The sequence below is a fragment of the Oryzias latipes genome, chromosome 18, assembly GCF_002234675.1.
Source record: "Oryzias latipes chromosome 18, ASM223467v1".
Taxonomy (NCBI): Eukaryota; Metazoa; Chordata; class Actinopteri; order Beloniformes; family Adrianichthyidae; genus Oryzias; species Oryzias latipes.
Genome location: NC_019876.2, coordinates 14551911 through 14567826, shown reverse-complemented (window position 1 = coordinate 14567826; position 15916 = coordinate 14551911). Strand labels below are relative to the sequence as shown.

The 15916-nt window shown below is 40.1% G+C and overlaps 1 protein-coding gene across 1 annotated transcript; it reads left to right on the top strand.

The window, feature by feature from the left end:
- Positions 1-1345: 1345 nt before the first annotated feature.
- On the top strand, positions 1346-8155 carry LOC101160595 (nuclear factor 7, ovary). The gene is made up of 10 exons (XM_011487500.2): positions 1346-1472; positions 1772-1825; positions 1942-2096; positions 2182-2265; positions 3965-4096; positions 4198-4323; positions 5219-5347; positions 6225-6303; positions 7012-7038; positions 7119-8155. The coding sequence occupies exons 1-10, from the start codon at positions 1361-1363 to the stop codon at positions 7649-7651; spliced, it is 1431 nt and encodes a 476-aa protein (XP_011485802.2). The 5' UTR covers positions 1346-1360; the 3' UTR covers positions 7652-8155.
- The last annotated feature ends 7761 nt before the right edge of the window (positions 8156-15916 follow it).

Sequence of the window (15916 nt, the reverse complement as noted above, 5' to 3'; positions counted from 1 at the left end):
AACCTCAGATTTAATTATTGTAACAGACATTTGTGCACACACATATGTTTAAAACCCACTTTGTATACCAGATTAAACAGGTTCATTTTCATTTATTTATCCTTATTTGGGAAACTTTAAATTAAAACTGAAAATGAATCCTGATGGTTTTTAAAATAAATCAATAAAAGTCAAAAATACTTTTTTTTTCTACATCATTTGCTCCACGTTTGGATGTAGTTCCATTATTACAACAAAAAATGAATCAACATTTATTCTTCAGAGTGGTATTTGTGGATGGATTTTTCACAAACACACTGCCAAACTTCAATTCTGCACATATTTTAATGACGTGATGAATCAGCCGGCATCACTATGGGGGTGCACAGAATATCAATGGGGGGGACAAATTTTGGTATGCTGAGACTTTGGTGGTCAGGCACCTCCAAGCCCTTAAAATGTTTAGAAAACCATCATATCAGTTCTACTATCTACATATCTGTCTTCTGATTTGACATGTCTTTTATATTGAATGCTCTTTCTGACACTATTCTCTGCATTTACCGGTCGGGGACAAGCTGGACACTGGTTTGTGGCCTGTTGAGGCTGTCTGTCTTTCCCTTCATCCTTTCATGTTTTTGTCCTCTATTTCATTTTACTGTTAATTTTTTGGGGTTTATTTATTTATTTCTTTATTGGGGGGGGGGGGGGGGGGGGGTAATTATTTCAGCCAAATGTGGACTTTTTCGAGCCCTTCTCTGTTTGTGTCTCTGTCCGAACTGTTTTAACAGAACTTTTAAGGCTTTTTAAAAGCATAGAATAGAATAAGACAACAACAGGTACATGTTTAATCTATAAATGTTTTAATTGTGCAACAAATTCTTATTTAAAAACAAGAATTTTAATAGTGTGAGGTATTTTTCTGATTTGACACCATGAATTGGCAGGGGCGGAGCTATGTAGGGGCATGACACACACTTACCCGCCCAAGTTTTTGAGTCAGTACTAGTTTTATTATTGACAAAGTAAAAAAAGTGCCTATATATATATATATATATATATATATATATATATATATATATATATATATATATATATATATATATATATATATATATATATATATATATATATATATATATATATATATATACACACACACACACATATATATATAAATAGTCACTCCTCTGGAGTTTACAGACTCACCTCAGGACAATAAGCGTAATTTATCTTTATAAGCAGGATTGTCTCTTCAGTCCAAAGTCACCGCTCCCCGCCCTCCTCCCGGTAACTGCAGAGGCGACTGCCAGGAAGCGGACAGTTTTTATGAAGGAGCGCTCATGCAGGGAGAGGATGGGTTTGTCATCTGAGGCCATAAATGGTCCAAAGATCAGGGAGGAACAGAAGGAGACAAAAAGACTGGACAAGCAGGGCTGCCCCTCCACTTCTCCTCAGCTGCAGAGCTGCAACGAAGCTCCGCCGGGCTCCAGGTAATCAGCTCCTGCTTAATGGACCTTAAATAAATACATAATTGTTCTGATTTTTATTGTTGTTTTTGTAATTTGTTTGGGATTTTGGTCCTTTAGATTGTTTCTGTGCCTTATTTTAAAGGAAACCATTTGATAGTTTATTTCTTTCTGTATCATTTAGATTGTACATGTGTATTACACTAAAGATGAACATTCTGTTTGAGAACTAAAAGCACTGGATTTTGAAAATCTTTAAAATATTCTTGGTATTTGTATTACTATAAACGTTTTGTTTTACTCATTGTCATTTTGTTTCACAGCAATGGGTGAGGAAAAAGCCATAGAAATGAAAACCATGTCAAGACGGGAAAGAAGTAGGTTATTTTAATTGCTGATTGTTTTTGTGTGTTCATTTGTTTTAAAATAAAATACTTAAAAAAACACATTGATTTTAACCCTGACTGGCTTCTGTATCTTCCTACCTTCACAGAGGTGAAAATTCTGCTGAACTCAGAGAGCGGCAGCACCACACAGAACAGCTCCATTGGTGTGGTTCGGTGGAATCTGCCTGATGAGGACATCCAGACTCACAGCTCGGCCCCCAGCATCCCGGCCAACTCCAACAACCTCCCACATCGCTCGCAGGTGAACGGAACAACCAGCGATTCAGTTTGTGTCACAGTTTGGTAATGGATTCACGAGCCAAAGGCTTTGCTCTCTGCTTGGACAGACCAGCCTGAGGAACCTGCGCAGCCTGCAGGAGTGCATAGAGTTCATCAAACACTGGAAAGAACAAGTGGACCAAGTGTGCAAGGTAAACCCTGAGAAAAAAAAACTTTATTTAAAACATTGGAAAGTAACAATATATAAAGGCATCCTACAAAAACAGAAATACGTCAAAACTTCTTCTCCTATTGGCAGATTTTCTTTAAATAGATGAAAAAAATCTGCCAATAGGGTAAGAAAAAAATTCAAGGCTATGTCAGAATTCCTTCACTACTCACCACATAGTGCACTGTAGTCCACTATATAGTGCGTTCGCCATTTTGTAGTACTGTCCGAATCAACAACTAAAAAATTGAGTGCGCTAGAAATTTCCCAGAAGTCTCTGTAAAATCCAATGTGTATTGATGCTCACTAGATTAGCGAATATAAACCACAACGCATTGCATTTGAACATTTTTTGTGAAAAAAATATATTTAAATTATATATTTTTTTGTGCAAAACTATCAAGGTTTTCATCATCAGAACACAGGGGATTCTTAAAAAGTCGTTGTAAAACGCTCATATGGATTAGATTTTCACTTTGTAAATTTAGTGATGTAATATTCGCCATTTGAGAAATGAAAAAGTAGCGAGCATGGAGACTGAATTGTTTTTAAAATCCAGGACTCTACATACTATATAATTTTTTAGTAGTTAGGGCTTAGGGTGGGAATTCGGACACAGTCCAAGTCATTAAAACAAGTTTTTCTCAAACTAAGGCTATTTTGCTTTTGAAAAACATTATTGATAAGATTATTTGTCTAGCAGAAAAAACTTTAATTTTATTTAAATAAGGCTATTTTTACTTTTCTCTAGATTAATTTGGTGCAGGTTTTTAGCCTGACTTGAGAAACTCATCGAACTTACGTCACAAATTTGGCAAAAAGTCCCGGGTCTGAGGAGATCAAAGGTTGTGAACTGAAGATATCTTATCATTTATATCATAGATATTTATCCAAGTTAAACTCTAACAAACTTATCACACTTGAATGAAAATGACCTATTGTAGACATTATATCTTAAATTCACATTTGTTCTATTGACTTCATAATTGTACCAAAAACAAGTCACTCTATCCAAATGAAATGTCTCAGATACAGGGGATTTCAAAGAAAAAAAAATAACTCAGTAGGATTCATGCTTTTTGTTAAAGATTTGATTTTTTTTCAGTATCTCTTCAATTTTATGGGTTTTTGGAAAAATAACTTGAAAAGTATAATTTAGCACTTTCTCTTTTTTATTTAAAGTGTGGTTAACTCTGAAAACCAAAGTCAAAGACACACAAATGTTGATAAAAGTCACACTAAATAATTAAAGCTTTGTTTTCAAATAAAAAAAAACTCCAAAATGATGATTAGAACTAGGATGGAATTGTCTACGGAGTTCAAAGAGGGCTTGTCAGCTTCTTTTAGAAGGATAAGTACGGAACAGCATGTCGTCTCATATGGTTAATCATTTTACTCATATATGGAGTCACCGCTGACGTGTGCTGCACTTTTTTCTCATTTTTTTCTTCCAAAGACGCAGTCTTGTACGTATAGAAATCATGAGTCAAGCTTTATGGCTGTACTGATTCTGAAGGCGTTGAAAACACCTGGATGTTGTGTAAAAAGTGCATGACTTATCAGGGAGGAGCAGGTTGATGACCCCTATGCATCAAGAGACAGTGACATAATCTGCAGCAGCTGGTGTCCTTCGTTTTTTTTTCCGGGGCGAGCTCTTCATCCGTTTGTGTGGTGTTTGACAGGGGTCTTCAGATCCAGGGGAGGGGAGCAGCAGAAGAGGGTCTCCCAGCTCCGACCGGCGCGCTGAACGCAGCCTGGAGGAGAGCAGGAAACTGATCCTGGAGTGGGCCGACGAGCTCCGCCACGTTGACAAGGTCAGAGGTCAAACTGACACGCATGGAAATGGAGGAAAGGATTTGAGCATCAGATTCTTACATTTTTATTTCTTATTTCTCCTCCAACCTGCTGCGTTTAGCTTTTACAGGCGTCACCTTGGACATCAGAGAACGAAGAGAAGGAAAACCAAAAAGCTGGATTTGGCAGAGAAGAGGGACAGCTGAAGATCATGGAGTGGGCAAAAGAGCTTCAGACCGCGTCTGAGGTGAGGAGACTGGACAAGCCTTAGCAAAAAGTTGAACCCTGAAGTTGACTGTATTAAGTATACTAGAGTAATCGCACATATGTGTAGTACTTATACTCACTAAAAAGTCTTAAATTGAAACAATGTAAATAATTTTTAATAAACTGCCAACTATTTGATTTAAAATCTAATTTTTAGACATTGGAGAAATTAAATTAGGTTTAAAGTTTTAAGTCTTATCAGCACAGTCAACAATTTTTTTTTTCTTATTAAGAGCTAGGATCTAGTAACAAGGTAATTATTAATCAAATGAGTCCAAATCCTTTTAATTTAAGCTCTCGACAATAGAAAAAGTAGATTTAAGACCCCAAAAAACTCAAATTTCACTGTATTTCTGGTTAAATTCTAATTTGAAATTCAATTTATGTTGACAGGTTTTAGATTTTATCAGGATTTTTTTAAGGCGGGGCAATTTATACTGAGATCACATTCTCCTTTTGTTCTGGAATTAGTCATTCCCACTTACTAGAGTAGTTTTTCGTCACTGTAATAAAAATAAACTGCCATTAGATACTCAAAAAATGCAAACTATTTGCGTAGAAGTAGCAAAAAACATGTATTGGACTATCTAACATTCAATCTGAAGTGATTATATTTAACATTTTGCTTTTTATGCTCATTTTTTCCTTGCTGAATGCTTGTGTGGAACTTTTTCATTCTAGATTTTGATACATTTTTTATTAAATTTCTTGTTAAGTGTTCTTTTGCCAATAGACAACCGTAATAAACTAGTATTCTTACATAGACCGCTTTTTGTCACGGGGAAAACCCAGAACTGCTGGATTTGAAGGAGTCTATTTGTGCAGTGAAATCCATCGTTTGCAGAAGTCTCTTCAGCCGAAGTTTTTGTCTGCAGAGCTTCGGAGTGGAAAGTGATGAGCTCGGCAAAATGCTCCGTCTGCTGGGACTGAAGAAGAAGCGCTTGGTCAGGCTGCTGCCCCTGCTGGAGTTCATCACCTGGTCACTTCTCAAGGAGGAAAGCACGGTGAGCACTAAACTCTCAAGGAACTGGGACATTCATGATGGGAAACTCAAATGATGGGAAAATCATAAACAGAACATCTAAAGACATAAAACAGAGCGGGATCAGATTTTATTTTCAGCTCTGAACAACACTGAGAGTGAACCCTGCTCTCTGCCTGCGTGGTAGGGTTCAATAAATTAAGCACAGATTCCGGTTACATGACCCTGAACGGGCGCAATGCTGATAAAAAGGCCGTCTGATAAAAAAGGACTGTTGTGTTGATTCACCACCACAACTTTGCTGATGATACTGTGATGTAAAATTACAGAAACATTGCAGAAAATTAAAAGTGTAAACAAAAAACGTTAAAAAATTTGAATTTTTTTTTTTTAGTAAAGGCCTTTAAATAAAAAGATCTCACACAATTTTTTTCTAATGAGCAGTCCAAGAGTTTTGTAAAATTTAGACAAGTTGTTTTCTTTGCCTCAAAAAAAGAAGTGACTTATGGTTTACCCTTTCATGTTGTTAATTCAGCATTTAGCCCAGGACTCTGCTTAATTTAGGAATCCCCTTAAACGGAAAAAACATTCATAATTGTACCAGAAACAAATAACAAATAAATTCAGGCAAGAAAGGGTTAAAGCCTTGCCTCAATGCAGCGTGGTTGCTCAGAAGTTTCGTTTTTATTGTGCCAAAAGTTTAACGAGACTTAGATGTGACAGTAAATGTAGTTTATATCCTGGTAGAAGTGAGCCAAGACAATCACTTTCAGGTAGAAGTAGTTCCTTCAAAGGTTGATGCACTGTCAGTTTTTTAGATTTTGCTTTTTCCTGGAATTGATGCCAGCATTATGTCATATGAGAGTGTGATTTTTATTTGATTTTATTTTTGCCATCAGGCAACAATTTCACAGCTGTGGCTTCTGGCAAAGCAAAGGACCTGGAAAGCTGGAATTTCAAGATACATCCCCAACTCAGGTACAGACGTTTAAACACGTATGATAACTTTATGTACATTTTTGCATTATTGGAGATATTTGAAAGAAGATAAAAAAAATGTCTAAAGACCCTCTTTGACCATCATTTGAACTACTGTAAAATCGTTCCCTGTGGTCTTTTTAATTCTGAATAATCCATTTTTAGTGTCACTCACTAAGACAGTGGCAGGAGTTTATTAGAAATTCACCTCTGAGTTGTAGGTGGAACTGTTGATGCAGAGTGAGTTTTCCTCCTTTTCCCAACATCCTCTGTTTACAAGATCTGCTGCTATCTTACAGCAACAACCCAAATCTAACATTAGAGGTGCAACAAAAATGGCGAGCAATATTGGAGCACAGTTTTGAGACAGATACCAGCTCAGATGAGAAAAACAAAGACATTCGTGGATCTAGTCGTCCATAAGTGGATTAATCGGAATGGAATGGAGCAGGGAGCTTGTGGCTCACTGACTAGATTTTGCATCACAACTACAAACTTTTTCAAACTGCATTTTTTTTGTGATTCACAACAATTTGAATAAAGAAATGCTCAGAAATTGAATTTTGAGCTTGCATTTCTTCATATATGTCATTTATTATGATAAAAATGCCACAAGAACATGTTAAAAACAGCCTTTTCATTGGTGTGGACCTTTAAAAAAGCTTTTTCTTAGCTGCTGCTAACTAAACTCTCTGCATCTCTTTTCAGTGTGGAGTTGGATTTGCTCTGCAGCAGGTAACGCTGTTTTCCATTACAATCAAGGACATCATTATCTGCAGTTACATGTAGCTGATTTTCCCGTTTTTTCCTGCTAGCTGATGTAATCCTGGACCCCAACACCAACCATCCCTGGCTGCAGCTGTCAGATGACCAGCGTAAAGTCCAAGAGGGCCTGTCGGAGTCCGACCTGCCTCACACCCCACAGCGCTTTGACAGCTGGCCCTGTGTGCTGGGCTGGGAAGGCTACAGCAGCGGACGCCATTACTGGGAGGTGGACATAGCAAACAACGGCTACTGGCGCATTGGAATGACGGCCATTGACTCCAAACGGCAAGGCCGCTTCTCCATGTCCCCAAAGGAGGGCTACTGGGTCTTGTGGCGCAGCACGCACCACTTCTACGCCTGCACCCAGCCGGAGACGCAGCTGCCACTCGGGCTGGTGCCCCGCCGCGTGGGCGTCTATTTAGACCACGAGGAAGGCCAGATCTCCTTCTACAACGCAGAAACCAAATCTCACATCTTCACCTTCACCGGTTACTTTAAAGACAAACTGTACCCTCTGTTTGCTCCGATGGACGGCCGCACACTCATGACAGTCATCGAGCCACAGAAAATCCCCCAAAACTGACACAAACAATCCAAACTGGACGCTCAGGATAATCCAACCAAAAAATGAAGTTTAAAGGTCTGGCTTCACCAGAAATGAGATGAAGAGGAGAAAACCAGATATTTAGCTTTTAAAGCGTTACTTGGGTCTGACTTGTATATATATATAATGTATATAGACTGTCAAAGTTCTAATCCACTGTGTTCTAGCTGATAGACTCATCCAATGGTAGCACTTTAAATGTAATGTGTTTGGAAAAATGTTATGTGACCTTAAGTACAGAAACTGTGTGACTCAGCTTTAAGTTAAATTTGATGCAAATGTAGCTTAAAATGTAAAAATTAAGCTGTTTTTTAAAGGCTAAAGCTAACAGCTAGAATACTTGATGTGGGTGATCGAGCATCTTTTTTGTATTTCTAAGTGGAGTTTCTGATTTGCACAGTAAAAAGGATGAGTGCATTAAGCTGAAAGTCTTTATTCTATAGAAACGTATTGTATTCAATAAAAAAATTGTTCTCGTCCTAACTCTTGCGTTTTTTGTGCAAGTTGTTTTAATGAACTACAAACAGGATGGGCTCTAACCTCATCTGCTCATGAAAACTAGAAGAGCTGCAATGAAAAGCTGAGAAGCTACAATGTGTCATCAATCTGTCATACGTTTTGTTTATCACCAAAATATCACCAGTCTGTTTTTTTTTTCTGCTTACTTTTTATCCGTATACATTGCGGCTGAGTAGCTCGGTTGGTAAGGTAAGGGCTGCCACGCAGGAATCCAGGGTTCTATTCCTGGAGGGGAATAAACAATAGCTATATTGTATATCAATGACGAGCAATTCACATCACTCAGTGAGGGTCCTTGGATAAGACCCCTAAATGCTACTGACTCCCGGGCGTGGCTCGTCTGCAGCTCACTGCTCCCCCAGGGGATGGGTCAAATGCGGAGAACAAATTTTGCACACTTAGGTGTGTGACAGAAAGTAACTATTTCTTTCTCGTAGAGCAAAACACTTGGGAAGTATGGGGTGGCCGTAGTGCAGTGGGCACTTGGGCAAGACACTGAACCTGAACCCCACCTTGCCTCTGGTGGAAGGTTGGCGCCAGTGTTCGGCAGCGGAGCCGCCACCAGTGGGTGAATGGGTCTGTGACTGTAAAGCCCTTTGAGCCTTCGAAGAAGGTAGAAAAACGCTATATAAATATACGCCATTTAACACCAACTCAAGTCTTAAATATAGACCAGTAGTTAGGATCCTGGTCTCCTCCAACACCTACCAGGAGATGATCTTCGCATCTGCTACCAATCAGCCATCAGCCTGCAGCCTTTATCTGGATTCCTCACCCTTTAGCCGACGTCAGTCCGTATGCTTTCTGTGGTAGAGTACTGACTCATGCTAAGCTCTCAAGCCAAGCTTTATGCCGAGTGCCATGTTTTACCTGCATGCTTACCCACTCTGTGTTTTGCCTCTTCAGGAGTGAGCTGCTACCAGCTTCCTCTCCACCACTGGCCACCAATTGTCATCCAACGGGACACCAATCGAGGCTCCACTCTTCAGTCTTCACAGTTCCACCAGACCAGCACCTCATCCATTTTATCATCCATCCAAGGCAGAACCATCTACCACCACTGGGACTATTAAGACTTTAAAGACTGTTATTTCATCCAACTACAAATGAGTTTATAGCAGTTGATGTCTTAGTAGTTATTTATTTTGACAGCAGAGGGCGCTCTGCCGCAGTGCTACCTAAAACGTTTTTAATTATTTTTCTTTAATTTGTAGATTTAAATATTTGTATTTTCTACATTTTATATCACACCTATGAAGCTTTAGGAGCAGTAAGATTTAATTTTGAAGAGTTTTTAATGTTTAGTTTACCTGAGTTCAGTTACAGGTTGTAATAGGCACTTCCTGTTTCCTATAAGAGCAGCACATGCAAAGTCAGCACGACAGACGGCAATAAGAGAACAATTAAGAAGAATTTTTGTGTTTTAGTTCACCGGTTGGTTCATTAGCAGGCCAAAGTGTTCTACGGATGTTGATGCGGTGTAAAGTTTAAAGAAAGGAACACCACATTAAACAGCAGTACAAGGAACTCGAACGCCTCTCGTCTGTGTGAAAAAATGACCAAGCCGGCACAGTAGAACACTTCACTGCCCCGGAGAAGGCAAAGCACTGTCGGGACTGAAGCAAGCTGCAAGCAAGAAGCTGCAAATAAAAGGGAAGGATCACATGCTCAAACGAAGCACTGCAAAATCTAAGGTAAAGTGATCAAGTGAGAGTTAGACAAACAAGAACCAAAGTGCATTTTTTTGGAGCAGCACAAAACTAGACAGCTGCATGTGAAAGCTAAAGATAGAGAGCTGAGGCATCAAAAAGTGAATGCATATCAAGCTTAAGACAACTACAAGCTACAATTTACACTCAAAATGGCAGATGAGGAGAAGGATACAGAAGGGCGCACTAAGGAAGACGGTGCAGAATGTAAAACACAAGATGATGATAATGAGCAGTCAGATGGAGAAGAAACTCTGCAAACATCAGTATCAGCTGAAAGTAAACAAACAGCAGTTCGCAAAAGTCAGCGCAAACGCACACTAACTGAAAAGGGAAAATCTCTGCAAGAAGCTCACCTGACTGATTTAACAAAAGAATTTGAGTGTCTATACAAAAAGTGGAAGTATCACATAAACTGTTTCAGGAGATTTATGAGAGGTAAAGACATAGAAATAATCGCTGAAGCTGTGGACACAATAGACACGTTTCAAAAAGACATCTGCAATATCTATGATTCAATAAGACAAATTAGAAGTCCAGACATTGAAATAAGAAGAATTTCAATGTCTGGCCATACGATCAGTCACACAGCCAAAGCTAAAGCACAGTGTTTACTCGAACAAGATGGCAATCCAGAAGATATTCCTTGGCCAGATTCTGAATCAGTGTTTCACAGTAGTTCAAGTAGTACTTCTTCAAGCATGTCTTACAAATCAAAGGTCATGTCTGATATGTCCAAGCGGTCATCTTCTGACACAGTACAAAGACAACTAGCAGCAGCTGAAGTAGCCGCCTCAGAAGAAGTCATCAAAATAATGAAAACCCAACATCAACGTGAAGAAGAAATCAGAGAACTAGAAGTTGAAGATGCGAAAAAACGAGCACAGTTTCTAATAGAAAGTGCAACAATAAAAAATAGGTTGGAGGAGAAAAGAAAAGAAGTGGAACTATTAAAAGAGATGCAAAAGCATAACGCAGCACAAGCAAGGTTAAGAGTTTACGCTGAAAGTATTAAAGATGAGGATGAAGAAAAGCCTCTTATGCACACACAAGTAAAAGAGGACAGTTCTCTCCTACTACCAAGTTTCCTTAATGTGCATTCACGACCTTTCATCCCATCTAAACCCATGATTCCTTCAAGCTGCCATGCTCCTCCTCAAGCATCTGTAACACAAATTGCAGCTTCTTCTTCTGAACAAGTGGCTTCCATCGAACTTGTAAAGACACTCGCTGAAGCTATCACGGCTAACAGAATTCCAATTCCTGAACCAGCAGTGTTTACAGGCGATCCGCTGCAGTATAATGATTGGAAGCTGTCCTTTCAAACATTAGTGGACCGTAAAAACCTGCCCATACATGAAAAGCTCTTTTTCTTAAGAAAGTATGTTGGAGGTTCAGCAAAAAAGGCTATTGAAGGTCACTTTTTAGTTGGAACAGACACAGCATATCTTGCAGCCTGGGACACACTTGAAGATCGATTTGGAAATCCCTTTGTAATAGGCAAGGCATATCGAGACAAGATTCAAATGTGGCCAAAAATAACTAAAGACAGCAAAGATCTACGTGAGTTTGCAGACTTTTTGAGCAGTGTCGAGTCCGCAATTCCGTACGTACAAGGCTTACAAATGCTGAATGACTGTGTTGAAAACATGAGAATCGCAGCAAAATTACCAGATTGGCTGAGTGCACGTTGGAATAGAACAGTGACAAAATTCCTGGACGAACATAAAGTGTTCCCTGATTTCAGTTATTTTGTCAAGTTTCTGAACAAAGAAGCAAGAATCGCATGCAATCCTATAACCTCACTGCAAGCACTAAAGCCATCTGACATAGAACAACACCACTTCCTTAGAGACAAGCCAAAAAGAAGTCACGCTTTGAATACTAAAACTCTGAGTACAAGTACCAGTGAAAAGCCAAATAAGACGTGTCTTTTCTGTAAGAAACCAGGTCATTCACTCCACAAATGTCGGAAATTAATGGAAAACCCAGTCGAAGAGAGAATCAAGTTTGTGCAGTCTGAGAAGTTGTGTTTTGGCTGTCTCAAGTCAGGCCATAACTCCAAAAGCTGTTATTCCAGAAGCGTGTGTGATAAATGCCAAAAGCCACACCCAACATGTTTACACCAAGAAAGAGAGAAAAGAGATAAAGAACAAAATCCAAAGACAAATCAAGAAGCTCTAAAGACTAATCAAGTGAAAGAAAATGTGCCTAATCCACGGGAACAAGAAACCAAGCAAGAGTCTAAGGAAGTCACATCGAACAGAGTGGTGCAACAACAGTTACAAGGTTGCACTTCCTCAGTCATTCCAGTTTATATCTCTACCAAAGACAACCCACAAGAGGAGAGGTTGGTGTATGCATTGCTTGACACTCAAAGCGATACAACCTTCATTCTAAAGGACACAGCAGAGTCACTCAATACAACATCAGAGCCAGTCAAGCTCAAGATCTCCACAATAACATCTAAAACTAAGGTTGTGTCCAGTCACAAGCTGAATGACCTACAAGTACGAGGCATGAACTCAGAATTGAGAGTCAAGTTACCAACGACCTACACCAGAGACTATATTCCTGCCAACAGATCTCATATTCCCACAAACAAGACAGCAGAGAATTGGCCCCATCTAAAGCATTTGTCGAAGGAAATGGCTCCCAAGCTTGATTGTGAAGTTGGCTTGCTCATAGGATATAATTGTCCTCAAGCGTTACTTCCCATAGAAGTAATCAGCGGGGAGAGAGACCAGCCTTTCGCACAAAAGTCTCTGCTTGGTTGGAGCATTATTGGTTACAGCTGTTCTGCAAGCGACTATGAAGATGAGATCGGAGTCAGTCATCGTGTTATTGTAAAACAAGTCTTACCAGTAATTGAGTCATCTCCAGAAATTAAAACTCAAGTCCACTTTGTAAAGAGAAGCAAAGTAAGGGAAATGATTGTTCCAGCTGAGATAATCCAAGCATTGGAAAAGGACTTTGTTGAAAACATGGCTGAAGAAGAATCAATGTCACAAGAAGACATGATGTTCTTGGCTAAAGTAAAGGAAGGCATAAGGCAAAAGGCAGACGGTCATTTTGAAATGCCGTTACCCTTTAAAGAAGAAAGACCTGACCTACCCAACAACAAGGCTTGTGCAGAACACAGACTGAAGTGCTTAGAAAGACGTTTGAGAAAGGATCAACATTATTACAACGACTATGTGGCGTTTATGCAAGACATAATAGTCAGAGGAGATGCTGAGAAAGTTCCGGAAGATGAAATAAACAACCTACCAGCTTGGTATATCCCTCACCATGGCATCTATCATCCCCAGAAGCCGAATAAGATCAGAGTTGTTTTTTGACGCATCAGCCAAGTACCAAAACACATCACTGAACGAGCAGCTCTTGACAGGACCAGATCTAACTAACACTTTAGTGGGAGTTTTGTGTCGTTTTAGGAAAGGACGGGTGGCCATCATGTGTGACGTCGAACGCATGTTCCACCAATTTCATGTTGCTCCACAAGACCAAGATTACTTTCGTTTCCTATGGTGGGAAAACGGCAACATGGAACATCCAGCATCTGTGTTTCGCATGAAAGTCCACTTGTTTGGTGCAGCCTCCTCACCTGGATGTGCAAACTTCGGGCTCAAGCATCTAGCCACACAGGGAGCAAGCAAGTTTAGTCAAGCTGTTGTGAAGTTCATACAACGTAACTTCTATGTAGATGATGGTTTGGCTGCTGTAGACTCAGAGCAAGAAGCGATTCACCTTGTGAAAGAAGCCAGAGAACTTTGTGACACAGGAAAGTTGCACCTGCACAAGTTCATCAGTAACAGCAAAGAAGTGATCGCCACAATCCCCAAAGAAGAACGTGCAGCAGGAGATACTGATCTGGACCTGGCTTTGGGAGAACCAAAGATGGAACGGGCCTTAGGAGTCCAGTGGTGCGTAACGTCTGACACATTTAGCTTCAAAGTTGATGTAAAGAACAATCCCTTCACTAGAAGAGGCATCTATATTTGATCCACTTGGATTTGTCGCCCCATTCATTCTGGTCGGCAAAAGAATTTTACAAAGGATGTGTCAAGAAAAGCTGGGTTGGGATGAGCCGCTCCCTCTAGACCTCAAACCACAATGGGAAGCCTGGCTCAAAGACCTCAAGAACTTGCCAACCATAAACATACCTCGATGCTACATCACCTCAACATTCAAACACGTTCAGCAGTGTGAGCTACACAGTTTTTCTGATGCCAGTGTATCCGGTTACGGCGTGTGCTCATACCTCAGGACTGTAACTAAGACAGGAGAAATACAATGCAACTTCATAATGGGAAAGGCCAGAGTAGCTCCCACAAAGGTGACAACCATCCCAAGATTGGAGCTCACAGCTGCAGTAGTAGCTGTCAGAACTGCGAGTTTCCTAAAAAAGGAGTTGGACATTCAAGGTTTAAAAGAATACTACTGGACCGATTCCAAGGTTGTCCTTGGTTACATTAACAATGACGCCAGACGGTTCCATGTATTTGTTGCCAACAGAATACAGAGAATCAGGTCAACTACAGAACCAAGTCAATGGCGATATGTTGCCTCTGAACAAAACCCTGCTGATAGGGCATCTCGAGGAGAAATGACAAAACAATTAGCGGAGTCTAATTGGTTCACAGGACCAAGTTTTTTATGGCAAAAAGAACTGCCTCAAGAAGAAGTTGAAATGAAAGAGATCAACTCAGAAGATCCGGAATTCAAGGTCACGCAAGTCTTCACAGTTGAAGCAAGAGAAGAAAAGTCAGTTGTTGACAGACTACAAAGAATTTCTGACTGGAAAAGAGTTGTGAAAGCAATAGCAAGATTGAAGCGACAAGCCAAATATGCAACAAACCACAAGGCAATGTCCAATGAAAGTAGCACGCTGGAAGAAAGGAAAGAAGCGGAGGAGTTCATAATACGCTCTGTGCAGAAGGAAGCATTTGACGAGGAAATCAAGTCTTTAAAGCAAAATAAAGAAGTGGAGGGTTCTCACTCACTCTCACAAGCTTCATCAATTAAGCCCATTCCTCGACGAGCACAATGTCTTGAGGGTGGGAGGAAGACTCTCGCAAGCATCACTCCATCCACACGTCAAACACCCAGCCATACTTCCAAAGGGACATCATGTGTCACGTCTACTTATAAAGCACTTCCATGAAAAGATTCATCATCAGGGAAGGGGTATGACGGTCAATGAAATACGTGCTAATGGCATTTGGATCATTAGCTGCAGTAGTGAAGTTGCATCATTTATACGCAAGTGTGTCAAGTGCAGAAAATATCGACAAAACAGTCAGGAGCAGAAGATGTCCGACCTCCCATCAGAAAGAACGGAAGCTATGTCTCCATTCACATACAGCGGAATGGATTGCTTTGGACCATTCTATGTGAAGGAAGGAAAGAAGGAGATGAAGAGGTATGGACTTTTGTTTACATGCATGTGCTCCAGAGCTATTCATATTGAAGTTCTGGACGATCTCAGCACAGATTGTTTCCTCAATGCACTACGTTGTTTCATTTCGATAAGGGGCAATGTCAGTCAACTCCATTGTGATCAAGGAAATAACTTCGTTGGTGCCAAGAATGAGTTCCTGAGCTTAACACAAGCTTCTAAAGAGAAGGCGAAAGAGTTGGGTATAAGTTTCATCTTTAACCCACCTGCTTCCAGCCACATGGGAGGTGTCTGGGAGAGGCAAATTCGGACAATAAGAAATGTTTTGAGTTCTATTCTTGATGAGTCTGCCTCAAGATTAGATACTTCATCACTGAGAACATTCTTGTATGAGAATATGTCTGTGGTGAATAGTCGACCACTAACTGTGGAGTTCCTCAACGATCCTGTTGGACCTGAGGCGCTGACCCCGAATCACATCTTGACGATGAAATCAACAGTAATCTCACCACCACCTGGAGAATTCGTTAAAGAGGATCTCTACTTGCAGAGAAGATGGAAAAGAGTGCAGTATTTGACAAATGTGTTCTGGACTAGATGGAGAAAGGAATATTT

Coding starts and splice junctions, on each gene's coding strand:
- LOC101160595 (XM_011487500.2), top strand. CDS start 1,361: ATGGTCCAAAGATCAGGGAGGAACAGAAGGAGACAAAAAGACTGGACA. Junction 2,097..2,181: donor ACCTCCCACATCGCTCGCAG/GTGAACGGAACA, acceptor CTGCTTGGACAG/ACCAGCCTGAGGAACCTGCG. Junction 5,348..6,224: donor TTCTCAAGGAGGAAAGCACG/GTGAGCACTAAA, acceptor TTTTGCCATCAG/GCAACAATTTCACAGCTGTG.